At 65.1% G+C, this 14,784-nt stretch overlaps 1 protein-coding gene across 6 annotated transcripts; it reads left to right on the top strand.

Moving 5' to 3' along the window:
- The first annotated feature begins 424 nt into the window (after positions 1-424).
- Positions 425-10,137, top strand: LSM4 (LSM4 homolog, U6 small nuclear RNA and mRNA degradation associated). Of its 6 annotated transcripts, none has more exons than XM_012735679.3 (5): positions 425-529; positions 4,350-4,391; positions 6,757-6,855; positions 7,736-7,919; positions 9,563-10,137. In XM_012735679.3, exons 1-5 carry the CDS (start codon positions 527-529, stop codon positions 9,652-9,654), a joined length of 420 nt encoding a protein of 139 aa, XP_012591133.1. In that variant the 5' UTR covers positions 425-526; the 3' UTR covers positions 9,655-10,137. The 6 variants fall into 6 exon arrangements, with proteins under 6 accessions (XP_012591133.1, XP_012591137.1, XP_012591132.1 ...); XM_012735683.3 differs by lacking the exon at positions 425-529 and adding an exon at positions 1,565-1,665; XM_012735678.2 differs by lacking the exon at positions 425-529 and adding an exon at positions 3,015-3,071.
- Positions 10,138-14,784: the final 4,647 nt, after the last annotated feature.

The raw sequence follows: 14,784 nt of genomic DNA, 5'->3' as shown, positions 1-14,784 counted from the left end.
AGGCTCAGAGGGGCACGGTGAGTATTCCAACCAAAAACATGTGCCCTGGAAAATTACCAGCTACGCTAGTGAGAATCAGAAGCCTAGGAGCCCGAAGGGCGACAGTAGGCAGGCCCCAATAATCACAATGCCTCGGTTTCTCTCTCTCTTGTCTCTCCATTGCAAACCCGAGGAATTAAGTGGCTTTGCCCGCAGGGTGGAGCCCAGGAGACCAGCGACGGCATCATCTGCGCATGCGTCCTTACCCACAATGCATCATGCCCCCCCCCGGCGCACGTGGCCCCGCCTCCTTTTGCGCCACAAGCCGCGGCACTTTACGGCTCTTTTCCTTGTTCTTCCGGCGGGAACACGGCCCCGTCCCGCCCTACTCCTCGCGGATTGGTTGTCCGTCCCTCGAGTCCCGCGCTGATTGGCCCGCGCATTTGTCACTCCTTTTCAGCCTAGTGGCGCGCGGCACGGCGGCGACAGGCGGGAGCGTGAGCTGCGGCGGCGGAAGTGGCCGGCGAGCCCGGTCCCCGCCGGCACGATGGTGAGGGGCAGGGCCACGGTGGGGGGTCTCACCGGGAGGCAGGGGGCGCGGCTGTTGGGGGCCCTCAGGGTCGGCGCTGGGGGCTGGGAAGGCTCGAGGCGAACGTTCATTCCGAGCCTTGAGTCCCGCCTCCCCGGCCCGAGGCGGGGAAACTGAGGCCAGAGAGGGCAGGTGGCTTTCCGGGGCGCTTACCACGTCTGTATCTGGGGTTTAGGGACGCACCCCCACCCATCATACCATTGCTTGCCTTGTTTAGTCTTCCCATGAAAAGCAAGTGGGGAAACTGAGGCCAGAGAGGGCAGGTGGCTTTCCCGGGGCGCTTACCACGTCTGTATCTGGGGTTTAGGGACGCGCGCCCACCCAGCATACCATTGCTTGCCTTGTTTAGTCTTCCCATGAAAAGCAAGTGGGGAAACTGAGGCCAGAGAGGGCAGGTGGCTTTCCCGGGGCGCTTACCACGTCTGTATCTGGGGTTTAGGGACGCGCGCGCACCCATAATACAATCGCCTGCCTTGTTTAGTCTTCCCATTAATAGCGAGTGGGGAAACTGAGGCCAGAGAGCGAGGGGGGCCCGCCAAATGCAGCAGAGCGAGTTTTAGGCCAGGCTCTGAGCTCACCTGGGCTGGTGTAACCTCATGGACTGGGAAGCCGGAGGACCGGGAGCAGGGGGCTGGTCTGAGTTCTGATGCTAAGCCACTTTGGGGCATTTCAGGGCTTGCAAGGTGTTTGGATGTTAGCAGCAAAACTCTCATGTGCGTCTCGTTTTCTGGCTGAAAAGCAGGCCCAGAGAGGGTAGTCGTTTCTCCCTGGGTCACATAGCGTGTCCTTCCAGGGGAAGGGATCATTTAGAGCCAGGGGTGGGCAAAGTGCATCCTCCCAGCACGCAGAGGGAAAAATCGAGGCCTGGGCCTCTCCAGGGCCATGTCGTTCATGGTTACAGACGTTCTGGATCTGGGCCGGAGGGTGCCAGTGTACAGACAGGGGACACAGAAATTCAGCCGGGAGCCTCCTGGCCCATCAACACCCAGCCCTCTGTTTTTAGGGAAAACACCAAAGCCCTTGGTGGAGAAGTGACTTCTAGACTCACTCTGTGAGACAGGATTCTGGAACCAGGAGGACCTCCAGAGGGTGGCCAAGTGCGTTTCTCATAGTTGAGGATGACTGAGGGCTTCCGCCGAATCCTGCTGGCTGGTGCCGGAATTCAGAGAGGAGCCGGTCCCGCTCTGCCGCATTCGATGAGAGCAGATTTGGGGTGTGAGGAAGGGTGGGACTGGAAGGATCCGCTTCCGTGTCAAGCTTTTTTTTTTTTTTTTTTTCTGAGACAGAGTCTCACTCTGCTACCCTCGCTAGAGTGCCCTGGCGTCAGCCTCGCTCACGACAACCTCCAACTCCTGGGCTCAGGCAATCCTCCTGCCTCAGCCTCCCGAGTAGCTGGGACTACAGGCATGCGCCACCATGCCCGGCTAATTTTTTCTATATATTTTTACTTGGCCAATTAATTTTCTTTCTGTCTTTAGTAGAGACGGGGTCTTGCTCTTGCTCGGGCTGGTTTCGAACTCCTTGAGCGATCCGCCGACCTTGGCCTCCCAGGGTGCTAGGATGACCGGCGATCCTCCCGTGTCAAGCCTTGTGGAGGCAGCAGGGTCCTTGTCATCCTCAGTATATTCCCAGCGTGTGGGCTCATTCATTCAGCCCGTTCTCGTCTTCTGAACATCCAGAGTCCTGAAGTCCTGGCCTCTCCAGCGGTTTCCTGGAGGAGTGGACACACTGTGACGGGGCACACACTTCCAATTCTTCGGGTCAGGGCAGGGCCAGAGGCGTGGCCCAGGTTAGCAGTGGGGTGGAGTGTCCTGGAAGGCTTCCCCAATTAGGAGCCGTTCACATTCGTCCGCAGTCTGTCCAGACCCGAGGACTAGACCCCACGTGTCGTAAGAACACCAAGAGAAAGGTGTTCTCTTTCCTGAATATTTTGCGACTTTCCCAGGTCCAGATAGCGCGTCTCTCCCTGTGGGCTGGGCGGCTGGCGCTCCCCTGTCCTCTCACTTGGTGCTTTCATGGCATCTTTAAGTTCTCCGGGAACCACTCCTTCCTCTGACTGCAGTTTCCAGCACAGCGGGGGGCGGGGGGGGGGTAAGGGTGCAGGAGAGAACACTCCGCGGTCACGGGTCCATGCCATCGCAACCTGGAGGGCCGCGGCCTGGGAGTCCAGCTGCTCCCTGTCCCAAAGCCACTTCTTCCCATCTGAGGCACTCCTGTCCTCACCTGTGGGGTGGGGCCCGTATTCCGCCCGCCCTGCGCGCCTCTCTGGGTGGGGTGTGCGTTCCCCTTGCTTGTTTATCCAGCAAATATTTACCAAGTCCCTCTCGTGTGCCTGGCCCCATGCTTGGCGCTGGACAGAGTCCACACCCACTTTGAGAGTTCCAGTCTAGCCGGGGAGACAGGTAATAAATAAACAAAGCAATTAGAGACCGGCCACATCCCATAATGGAAACACGCAGCCATGCGGCGGAGGGTGGCCATTAGGAGGGCCCGGCCAAGGGAGGTGACGTTCTAGCAGCCACCAGCGACGGGAAGGTCTGGGGAAGGGCACCCCAGGCACAGGCAGTGGCAGGGGCGAAGGTTGGGTGGCAGGAACGGGTGTGGCTGGAACCTCTGCGGCCTGGCTCTGCAGCCGGCCCCGGCAGGGCTGTGACGGGGCTGAGCTGGTCCTGTCTGTCCCGGGTGTTCTCTCCGCTGCTTTGTGAGTGGGGACTGCCAGTGGCGGCTGGGGAGGCTCTGTGTCCTCCTCGCTGGTGGCTAGAATGAGGCGGTGGCCCAAGAAAGGCCATCGCCGGGCTGGGAGGTGTATCGATGGGTCACCTGCTGTCACAGCAGGTGACAGTCTCTGGGTGGCTTTGCCAGGGCCTTGCTGTGTGTCCCCGGGCAGGTCCTCTTGCAGAACGAACAGATTTAGACTGCGAGTCCACCATCATCCCCGGCCGCAAGGCCTAACCCGACCTCTGCCCTTTCTCCGGCCATCTGGGAGGCGGGCCCCGGCGGCTCCCACCCGTGTCCGGACTCCCGCTGTGGCTGCGGGAAGGAAAACCCACGGCTGCTCCACAGTCGAGGGCGACCCAGGCGTGGGCCCCTGGCGCTGTCTGAGGGCGGCTGCAAGGGCCCTCACACGGGTGTGTCCCAAGGAAAAATCCCAAGGAGAAAGCCCCGCCGCCCTCCTGCTGCTGCGGGAGCAGCCGCCCCTTCCGCACGCTGCGCCGCGGCCTGTCCCTCCTCCTCCTCTGGCCTTTCCAGGAAGCCATGCAGGGAGTGGACTTGGGCCTGGCTTCCTGCTGGCGCCGACCTCCCTGGGGCAGCCCTGCTCAGGAAGAGCCTGTGGCATGTGGGGTCCCTTCCTGCCATGGGGGAGGCAGCCCCTGGTGGTCCAGGGCCACTTCCCGCCTCCTAGGGAGAGGCCTTCCAGTTCACACGCCCTGCAGAGGCAGCCGCCCGGGGACGGGGGTGACGGGGGCAGCACTCCCCTGCAAAGGCTTCTGGGGCCGCCTGGAATTCCAAAGTGGCCAGGACAGGGCGGGGCAGAGCCTCCTGGGCCAGGCACTTCCGCATCCTTGGGGCCCCTGGATGCCGGACCTTCCTCGTGCAAAGAGTAGAACGGGTGGGAAGGCGGGCCCTGGACCCAGGCCCTGCCACCTGAGTCACTCTTCTTTCTGCACCCCCAGAGGGTGCTCCTGCACCCCCAAGACCATGCGACGGCCCCAGCCCCACCCAGGGGCCGGAGCTCCCCAGCGCTGGTCAGACAAGTCACGTGGCTCTGTTTGCCTTCCAGCTTCCCTTGTCCCTGCTGAAGACGGCTCAGAACCACCCCATGGTGAGTACGCGCCAGTCCGGGACGGCTCGTGTCTTGGAGCGGGCCGCCTCAGCACGGGGCCAGGGACAGCCTGGGCGGAGGGCCTCCTGCCCGCCTCCTGCCCGCCCACCAAACGCAGCAGCCCGTTCTCCTCTGTCAGCACGTCCTGTGTCGTTTCTGCCGCTTGTAAAAGCGATGACTGCTCATTAAAAGTCGCAGACCCTAGACGAGGTGGAGAGTGCAGACCCCTGCGTTCAGCTTCGCTGCAGCCCCGTTCCCTGGTGTGCGCACGGCCGGGCCTTCAGCTTTCAGCTCGCCTGCGGGTGCGGCGGCGTCTCTCTTAACCCTGAGGGGTCTGCGTCGTTCGCAACCACTGTACCACTGGATCAACTTCACTCCTTTTTTTTTTTTTTTTTTTTTTTTCTTTCTTTCTTCCTTTGAGACAGAGTCTCACTCTGTTGCTGGGGCCAGAGTGCCGTGGCGTCCGCCTCGCTCACAGCAACCTCAGAGTCCTGGGCTCAAGCTATCCTCCTGCCTCAGCCTCCTGAGTAGCTGGGACGACAGGCATGCGCCACCACGCCCGGCTAATTTTTTCTATATGTATTAGTTGGCCAATTAATTTCTTTCTATTGTTACTAGAGACTGGGTCTCGCTCTTGCTCAGGCTGGTCTCGAACTCCTGGGCTCAAGCGATCTTCCCTCCTCGGCCTCCCGGAGTTGCTGGGACTAGAAGTGGGCCACGACGCCCGGCCACCACTTTTTATCCTTGACGATACGGTGTGGTCTCTGTGCACATCCGTCAGTGCAGTCTGTTTCTTTGTTCTTTTAAACTTCTCCCTTTCTGGCTAAAACTAATACACGTACCCTAGAACTGAGCCATTTCAAACTCAGCGGCATTTAGTGCGGTCACAGTGTCCTGCCACCACCACCTCTGTCTAGTCCCACAACACTTCGGTCACCCCAGAAAGGAGACCCCTCCGGCAGTCACTCCCTAGTCCCCGCCCCAGCCGCCACAGATCTGCCTCGCGTCCCTTCGGGATTTCCTGCTCTAGACGCTGCGTGAGAGCGTGGCCTCCAACGTCACGGGCTGCGTGCGCCCCCTCGCCTGGCGTGCTCTGAGCTCCGGCCGCGTTAAAGCCTGTGTGGGCGCTTCATTGGTGGCCGACTGTCGCCCCGTGCCGCTGCGGGTCGATGCCACGCTGTGTTCATCCACTCACCGGCTGATGGGCATTTGGGCTGTTTCAGCTTTTCGGCTGTTGCACATAGCGCCGCCGCCAACACTTGTGCCTCGTGCGTGCGCTTTTGCGTGCACGTGCATCTTCACTCCTCTCCGGGCGATGCCTGCGTTGGCTCTTTTTAAGATCTTGGCCTTGGCCAAGTGCAGTGGTTCCTGCCCATAACCCCAGCACCTTAGGGGGCTGAGGCGGGAGGATCGCCTGAGCCCAGGAGTCTGAGGTCACAGCCGTGAGCTGTGATCACGCCACTGCACCGTAGCCTGGGGGACAAACAGAGACCTCGTCTCAAAAATAAATACATAAAACCATAACCTTTTCCTAACAACGGCATGTCTACAGAACGGTGCACTGCTGTGTTTCCCCCAAAATAAGCCCTACCCATACAATAATCCCCGGCAGGATGTCTGAGCGCGTGCGCCGCGGCAGCCCCACCCTGAAAGTCAGCCCTAGTGACGGGCGTGGCCGCGCAGCACGTCTGCATGACCCGTGCGTGTTGTCGCCCCGTGCGTGTCGTCTCGTAGCGGGAAAGAACACGAGCAGCCCTTCTCGTCTGCCCCGTCGTGACAGCTGCCGTCCCAGAGGTGACCGGAAAGGTGTGGGCGGCCCCACCACCAAGGCTGGCTTCCCCCGTGGGGTCCCGGCCGTCCCGTGCGTGCTGCGAGCTGAGGCTTCGAGGGGAAAATGACGCATCCCCTGAAAACAAGCCCTGGGGTGTCTTCTTGAGGAAAAATGCATATAAGACCCTGCCTTGTTTTCGGGGAAACACGGTAGCTACCTCTTTCCTCGGAACACGTCACGATAGGCGAGCGACCGTCGCCGCGAGAAACAGCGCTCCAGACCTCAGAGCCCCAGCGGCTGGCGTTGAAGGGGCACCTGCCGGAGCAGACCAGGCGTGCCTTCCGGCCCCAGCCGCCCGCCCTGGGCGGCCACCAGCACCCTGGTGTCGGTCATGCCTGTGTGTGTGTCATGCTTTCGTTTAACTGCGCAAGGAGTGGCACCACCGTAGGAAGCCTGGCGACGCAGAGGGTACAGAGGGGCCGTTTCCCGGGCCTTGGTGCCACAGGCGGAGCGGCCCTGCAGCGGTGGCCCGTCTCCCGGGGCCAGGGCCCGCCCTGAGGCCACAGCCGACCTCTGTTCTGTTTCTTTCCCCAGCTGGTGGAGCTCAAAAACGGGGAGACGTACAACGGGCACCTGGTGAGCTGCGACAACTGGATGAACATTAACCTGCGGGAGGTGATCTGCACGTCCCGGGTGTGTGGCCCGTACCTCCCCCCGGGGTGGGGCCGCAGCGGGAGGGGGCTCTGGGGTGCTGTGTCTGGCACAGGCGGGGACTGGGGGGGGTTGCCACCTTGAGGAGGGGTTTGCCATGGCTCAGCGTCCTCGCCTCCCCAGCGGGGCGAAGACGCAGTGGGGGTGCCATGATCTGGTGTCTAGGGGCGTTGGGGGAGGAGAGGGTTGTCCCAGAGCCTGGGCAGGGGTGCGGCTGGTCTTCTGCTCTGAGAGAGGCGGCAGTGGGCTCCTGCCCGATGCTAGGGCGGGCAGTAGGGCCGAGTTCCTGGAAGCCTCAGGGCGGGCGTGGCGGGGCGAGGCTGCGGCTTCGCACGCCCTTCCTCTCCCCAGCCTCAGCCAGCTCCCCCGGGAACCAGCACCGTTGGGCGGGCCCCTGGCAGGCCCCAGGCCCCCCACTCGCACCTCTGCACCTGCCACACTGGGTCCTCGGTGTGCCCGCCGCCGTGTCCCTGGGCCCCCGCTCAGGCCCCGTCAGGAGGAGTCAGGGCACATGGAGAAGGTTCTAGAAGGGAGGCGGAGCTGGGTTGCTGGGGCACCTTCCTTCCTCTGGGCTTTGGAGAGAGCCACACTCAGCGGCTGGTGAGCCAGGCCTGTGGGCAGAGGGCCCGTCTCCCCCGGCCCCGCCTCCGCCGCACCTCCTGCCGTGGACGGTGGTACCTGGGCTGGGCAGGTCTGCCCGGAGAGGGCCCCTCCGCCGCCGCGTCCCAGCCCCGAGGCCTCGCCGTGTCTGGGGGCGACACGACGACGCAGGCAGGGTGGGGACCGGCGCCGCCCGGCCGCCTGCGCCCAGCTCTCCGGGCCGGACAGCGAGTGATGGGCCCCCGCGCCCCTCCCGCCGCAGGACGGGGACAAGTTCTGGCGGATGCCCGAGTGCTACATCCGCGGCAGCACCATCAAGTACCTGCGCATCCCCGACGAGATCATCGACATGGTCAAGGAGGAGGTGGTGGCCAAGGGGCGCGGCCGCGGCGGCCTGCAGCACCAGAAGCAGCAGAAAGGCCGCGGCATGGGCGGCGCCGGGCGAGGTAGGCCCCGCGCCCCGTCCCTGCTCCCCGGCCTGGGCTGAGCCCCCACACCCCCTCGCCTCCTTCCGGGCACAAGGAGTCCCCTCCCCTCGACTGGGTGTCCTCCCTGCAGAGAGGGTCTGGCGATGCCCCCGCCCAGGGACCCCTTTGTGCCAGGCAGGGTCACACTTTGTTTTCACAGACGTTTGTTCCCCCCTCCCCCCCACCAGAAATGATAAATCCGGCATGAAATTCAATTAGTTACGCCCCGGGGCCATCTGCAGCCCGCACCTCCCCTCCCGCCCCAGCTCTGTCCTCAGAAGGACCCGGCTTTGTTCCTCCCGGCTGTGGGCAGCGCCCGGCCTGCCCTCGGGTGGCGCACCTGGCTGGGCCCGGGTGCTGGGGGGGGGCCACAGGAGCCGGCCCTGAGCGGAGGGACTGGGGTGCCACCCCAGGCAAGGAGCTTTTGGGGTCTGGGGGTGAGCAGGGTGTCTGGGCTCCCAGGCCCGTCCCGGGCCCTCATCGCTGTCCCGAGCCGGCCTGAGGGTCTGGCCCTGGGCGCCCCCGCGGTGGGGAGAGCAGGCCGGCCCCGCCCCGCGCAGAGAGCAGGGGAACAGTGGTCTTCTCACTGCTCTGCAGCGAGCCCCCAGGGCCGCGGCAGCAGCCAGAGCCTCTCGGGAGCCCCGGGTGCAGCCCCCGAGGCAGAGCTGGCCCCGGAGGGGACTGAGGTCAGGCCGCCCGGCTGGCATTGGCCTCTATCCCCACGGGTCTGGCGGCCCCGGGTGACAAGAACCCCGACCCCGCCTTCACGGGGTTGGGGTGTCCAGAGGAGACGGTGACTCCAGCCCCCGTGGGCGCCAGTCCCTCTCCCCGGGCCGCAGTTCCCCTCGGAAGGACCCGGGCTCCTCTCCCCACGGCCGGCCTCGCCTTTCCTAGTACTGGAGGCCCAGCTGTAAGGTCTGCCTGGGCGCAGGGTCCCAGAGACCGCCTCCTGCATGTGGCCTCCAGCGCTGGGGGCCGAGATGCAGCGCACGCCCCTCCCCAGGGACAGGGAGAGGTCTGGTGGGGGTGGCATGAGGGGTGCCCGGCACACAGGGTGTGGGAGACGAACCCTGTGCCACTACCTTTGCCTGGCGAGTGTAGCCTGGGCACAGCCGAGTCAGGAGTCCCTGTGCAGGACCTCCCTGGGTGGGGAGCGACAGACCCCCACGGCCCCTCGCCGTCTAAAATGTCATTAGGGATCTTGGTCCTCTTGTCCTGGTGGCCTCGGGCCATCCCCGGGGCTGGACACACAGACACCCACAGGCAGTGCTGAGCATGGGGGGCCGGGTCCGCAGCCCGCCCTAGCCCCCAGCCTCGATGGCTGCCCTGGTCTCTGCCCCCACCTGTCCCATCCCCGTCCCACCTCTGCAGTCCTGGAAGCTCTTTGTCCTTTCTGAATCCTGCCCCAAGTCCCCAGGTAGTTCAGTGTCGGCCTCTGTTGTCCCCAACCCTGTCCCCTGGATTAGCCCCTTGTAGTGACGGGACCCGCAGGACGTGCCTGTCAGGTCGGGCGCCCCCCCTGGGTGGAGGAGGCTGAGGGGAGCCGGCCCAGCGACCCAGGGTGCCAGGGTGCGGTCCCAGGCCACCTAGCTCTGCAGCAGCCGTGTCTCTGTGTCCCGCAGGCGTGTTTGGCGGCCGGGGCCGAGGCGGGATCCCCGGCACAGGCAGGGGCCAGCCGGAGAAGAAGCCGGGCAGACAGGCGGGCAAGCAGTGAGCCCCGCTGGGGACGGCCGCCGCGTCGCCCCGCCCCGCCGGCGCGTTCCCCTGGTCCAGAGCTCAGGCCTGTCGGGAAAGAAGCGGAGAGGCAGGTGTTGGGGGACGACCCCCGCCCCTGCATCATTTTTGCCCCTGCTCTTTAGGCGAAGTCCCTTTTTTGTTTTCGGAGCCAGTGGCTCTGCAGCTGGCTCGTTGTCCCTCAGCGTTTCGGGCCCGCGCAGCCCCGTGCCCGTGCCAGCTGGCCTGGAAGAGTCTGTTCCAGGCGCCTGTGAAGCCCCATCTCCCCGTGGAGGACGGACGGAGCTTTTTCTTTCCAGCGCTCGGCGCGGGGAGACTGACGACGGCCTTGGGGCTCCCTTGAGCGGGGCCCAAGGTTCCGCCTTTTCAAAACAAACCCGGGCCGAGCGGTGCAGGGGGCCGTGCTGGCCCTGCCCCTTCCACCCCACTCTCTGTGTTACAAAAATAAAGACGAGTGCAGGTGTGCGGGCTGTCCGCCTTCCTCTGGAGCCACAGGGCGCACCTAGAGGGTCTCCTGTCCCCTGTCCCTGGGCTCTGGCAGGACCGGTGGCTCCGGAAATCACAGGCCCCATGCGGGACTCCCAAGGCCATCTCGCTCTAACCAAGGCTTAGTGATTCCAGGAGGCACCGACGTCCTCTTACTCTGCACAGTGGGCGGGCTGTTGGGCGCCCTGGCGTCCCCGGGCACGTTCCCTGGGACCCCGCCCCTCCGTGGAGAGGGTAGCACCTTGGGGAGGTGGGGGGAGGGCAGCGAGTGCCGGGCAGAAGCCTGCGGGGCCGCCTTGGAGGAGCACCGGAGGTCATCGGCACGAGGCTCTGCCCCGCTCTCCAGCCGAGGCCCCGCGCGTCACACACCTCGGGTAGCCCGCCCGAGACGCTGAGCCAGCACTGTTGGGAAAACGCTCTCGGTAGCGTCGTCTGCGGAGGGTTTTTCCTTCCGTAAGCAAAGGGAAGGAACCGCAGGGAAGGCCGGGGACAGGCGCCGGCTCGTCCCCCGCGCACGCGTTGTCTCCACGGCCACCGTGTGGAAAGCCGTTTGGAGGGGTGCTCGGCGCGGAGGCCTGGCTGCGTGCGGAGCCCGCTTCGTGGGCTCTCAGAGTTCCGCCCGCGTTGCCTGGCGCCGGGGCGCTGCCCTGGTCCGTCGTGGGACCTGCTGCTGCCCGACGACCTCCGGCACAGCAGCACTTGGCTGACGGGGCGGGGGCCCCGCGCGCACCTCCCTCAACACAGGTGGACGGCGGTCGTGCCCAGGCCTATGGCCTCCACCTGCCCGCCGGCCCCGCGCCCGCGCGGCCTGCTGGGGGCGGGGCCACCCCGGGCAGGGGGCGGGGCGAAGGCGGGCCGTGTTCGCACCCCCCACCCGCGACTCAGTGGCCCAGAGGTCTCGGCTCTGCTGGGGGAGCGGCCCTTCCTGCCGGGGGTCATCTCCGTCACGCGCGACTCTGGTGACATCTGGGAGCTGTGGGGCCGGGCGTCCTGGAAAACCCTCTGCTGGCGCCAGTTCGCCCTCACCAAGCTCCAAACGGAGAACGCGCTCGGGCCCCCCAGCGCCTCCTCGCGCTTCAGGGTCTTGGGCTGCTTTTGCGGGTCACAAGGGCTCGTATGTAAGTGGCCCGGCTTTCGGCGCGGGGGCCGATCCCAGGCGCCCCAGCCTGCGCAATCGCGGCCGCCCGCCTGCAGCGCCCGACGCGGGCGCAGCTCTGACCTTTCCAGCCCGCCAGCGGGCTCCCGGCCAGGCCCCTCCTCGGCGTGACGCGAGCCGCACGCAGGGCCCCCTCGCCTGCCTCGGCCGCGCTTGCGGCCAGCGAGCTTCCAGAAGCTTCCTTGGCCTCCTGAGCCCAAGGTGGGGCCGGCCCCGGGTTTCGTTCTTCCTGGTTGGTTTTGAGAAGCCGCGTCCCCGGCCCCCTCAACAAGAAGAGAAACCAATCGCCCTTGGCCTAGTTCCTAAACCTGGGGCTTCCAGATCTTTCTGGCTCTCCGATGAGGTCCGCACCCTCGTCACCTGACCAGGCCGCCTGCGCCGTAGGTGGTTCCCACCGCCCCCGACCTCGCCCTCTGTGGGAGGCCCAGGCCCGCGCGCCCGGCTGCGTGACTCAGCTTGCGTGCAACGGCCCCGCCGCCACTGCCGCCGCCTCGTCTCTGCGGCCCGAGCCCGGTTCAGGGACAAATGCGCAGGCCGGCGTCAGGCAGGGGCCCCGGAGGGGAAGTGTCTCCCGGACGCCCCTGCACACACCTCGGCGGCACCGATTCCTCCGGGCCGCACCCGCTGCTCCCAGAGCCACTCCGACAGCCCCTGGAGGTGGCCTGGGTGCCTGCCGCCGCCGGCCTCCCCACCCCGGCCCCCAGCACAAGCCTGGCACTGGGCCCGCCTCCCTGTCCCAGGCGGCCCTTCCCTTCCACAGGGCTGAGCCGGCCACAAGCAAGCCAGATGCATAGGCGCCGCAGGAAGGGAGAAGAAGGCGAAGCCCTCGTGCGAGGAGGTGGGCAGAGAGGGCGACGCTGGACAGCCGAGAAGCGCTGGAGGGAGGCCAGGGAGGCCGCCATCTGGGGGAGGAGCGTTTCCCGTGGGGGAGTGGCATGTGCAAAGGCCCTGTGCCCGGTGGACGCGGGCAAAGTGAGAGGGGGAGGAGGGTGCAGGCCTCGGGTGACATGCTGGGGGCTCAGCCCAGGTGGCAGTTGCGCAGGAAGCCCAGGACAGGGCGCTGGGGTGGGACCTCCCTCCCACAGACAGGCCTCTCCCACAGGTAAGGCAAGAAGCCTCTGGGCACAGGGAGAACAGGGGACAGGTGGAGGGGACCGCAGCCGCAAAACCCCGAGCTGCGGCCTGCTCCGTGGGCCCCTTGCAGGTGCCCAAGGAGGCGGGCGCAGGTGGGCCCCCCATGAGCCTACCCAGCCCCGCGGGTTTCCGAAGCCACTTCCGACTTGGCACCTCTGAGGGTCAGCCGCCCTTGTGACAGCCCACCACTGTGCATCCATCAGCGAGCAAGCCTCAGGCCGCTGCGGAGCCCACCCACAGGGAGGCGTGCTGGGTCACGGCACAGGCACAGAGAGGGTGAGACACCTGCCCCAGGGCACACAGCAATGGACTTGGCCCTCTGCTCCGGGGCCTCCTCAGAGCTCCTTCCAGTGCCTGCTTGAATTGGAAGGGGCCGCTGGCTCCCTCCCGGCTCAGGTGTGTCCGCCCCAAAACCACAGGCCGGGACCTGGTCGGGACGGAGGCAGGTGAGGCCGGCTCCTGCTTTAAAACTCAGGGCCCTGATTGTAGCTGCGGGACGGGATTCAAGGCACCTGGGGAAGGTGGCCAGTGAGTTTGACCCAGCTGCACCCCAGTGTCCTTGCCAGTCAGTGGGGACAACATCGGCTCCATCTCATGGGGCTTTGGGGAGGGTTACATGAAAGGAATCTCAGAGGCCGGGATCGGAGGCTCGGGCCTGTAATCCTAGCACTCTGGGAGGCCGAGGCAGGAGGATCACTTGAACTCAGGAGTTCAAGACCAGCCTGAGCAAGAGCGAGACCCCGTCTCTACTATAAATAGAAAGAAATTGGCCAACTAAAAATATATAGGAAAACTTAGCCGGGCATGGTGGCGCGTGCCTGTAGTCCCAGCTACCCGGGAGGCTGGGGCAGGAGGATCGCTTGAGCCCAGAAGTCTGAGGTTGCTGTGAGCGAGGCTGACGCCACGGCACTCACTCTAGCCTGGGCAACAGAGCGAGACTCTGTCTCAAAAAAAAAAAAAGGAATCTTAGGGCCGATCAATGTGGTGTATACAGCAAGTGCTCGATAAATGCCTGCAGTCAGGTAAGAGGAGTGCCTCACTGTGTGCCTGCAGAGTTCTCAGAACCTCACCACGATCCCTCTTCAGCCTCAGTCTTCTGTGCCCAGGAGGCCGGCACTGGAGGCCTGGTCCCCAGCCAGTGAGCATTCACCTCGCAGGCCCACACCCCTGCCCTGCACACCCCTCCCGGCCGGCCGGCCTCCGTGGCCACCCGGCAGTGACTCAGCCCTGCCCCGCCTCCGCTGGAACCCGGCACCAAAATAGTCACCCGGCTCGCTCTCGGGAGTGGCCGTGGAAATACTTCAGGGCTGCGTTCAGCGCCTAAAAATACTCCTCGCGTCCTCACGCGTCTCCCCGTCCCCGACCCTCCCCTGCGCTGCGCCCCAGGCCCAGACCCTCCACGCCTCGCCCCTCCAGACGCCACCGGCTCCCCGAGCCCTCTGTGGGGGGCCGCTTCTGAAATCCCCCCAAGTCTCGGTCTTAGGGTCGGGGAGGCCAGGGCTCAGCGGCCTCGTCCGAGAGGCCTGCACTGTGTTCGGCACTTTTTCTTTTTTTTTTTTTATTGAGACAGAGTCTCACTCTGTCACCTGGGCTAGAGTGAGTGCCGTGGCGTCAGCCTCGCTCACAGCAACCTCACACTCCTGGGCTCAAGCGAGCCTCCTGCCTCAGCCTCCCGAGTAGCTGGGACTACAGGCATGCACCACCACCAGTCTCGCTCTTGCTCAGGCTGGTCTCCAACTCCTGACCTCGAGCGATCCGCCCGCCTCGGCCTCCCAGAGTGCTAGGATGACAGGCCTGAGCCGCCGCGCCCGGCCTCAGCAGTGTTTCTTAAAAAAAATTAAAGACTGATTCTTGCTGTCTGTGTTCCCCCGCCGGCCGGACACCCCGCTGCCCTCCCACCGGCTTTGAGAGCCCAGGTGGGTCGCGAGTTCTTCCTCCCAGGCAAGGTGGAGGCCTACAACCCTTGGAGACACGTGGCCTCCTGGTCATGTGCCACCACGGCCCCTGTGGCCCCACCACTCCGTGCCACCACCGAGCGCCCGGCCTTGCTGGTGGCCTGGGGAGGGGGGGAAGAGCCCGGGACCGGCCGCAGTTCCGGGCGGGATCCAGCGTCGCAGCCACCTGAGGGCTCCGGCCGGAGGGCACGCGGGTGCGAGGCCGGCAGGTGCGCGCCGGAGCTGGAACCGCAGAGCCCGAAGGCCCCGCCCCCAGGGAGGATGAGTCAACCCAGACAAGGTCAGAGGGCGGGACTCTGCGACCTCTGGCACACTTAGGGGGCGGTTTCCTTTGTTGTTTTTAAATTTGTTTTTCCTAACTAAAATCCCTACTGTATTC

The sequence above is a fragment of the Microcebus murinus genome, chromosome 4 (genome assembly GCF_040939455.1).
Source record: "Microcebus murinus isolate Inina chromosome 4, M.murinus_Inina_mat1.0, whole genome shotgun sequence".
Lineage (NCBI taxonomy): Eukaryota > Metazoa > Chordata > Mammalia > Primates > Cheirogaleidae > Microcebus > Microcebus murinus.
The sequence above is the reverse complement of the archived record's forward strand: the minus strand, read 5'-3'. Positions and strand labels throughout refer to the sequence as shown.

Coding starts and splice junctions, on each gene's coding strand:
- LSM4 (XM_012735678.2), top strand. CDS start 3,030: ATGCGGCGGAGGGTGGCCATTAGGAGGGCCCGGCCAAGGGAG. Junction 3,072..4,349: donor GGAGGGCCCGGCCAAGGGAG/GTGACGTTCTAG, acceptor TTTGCCTTCCAG/CTTCCCTTGTCCCTGCTGAA. Junction 4,392..6,756: donor CGGCTCAGAACCACCCCATG/GTGAGTACGCGC, acceptor TTCTTTCCCCAG/CTGGTGGAGCTCAAAAACGG.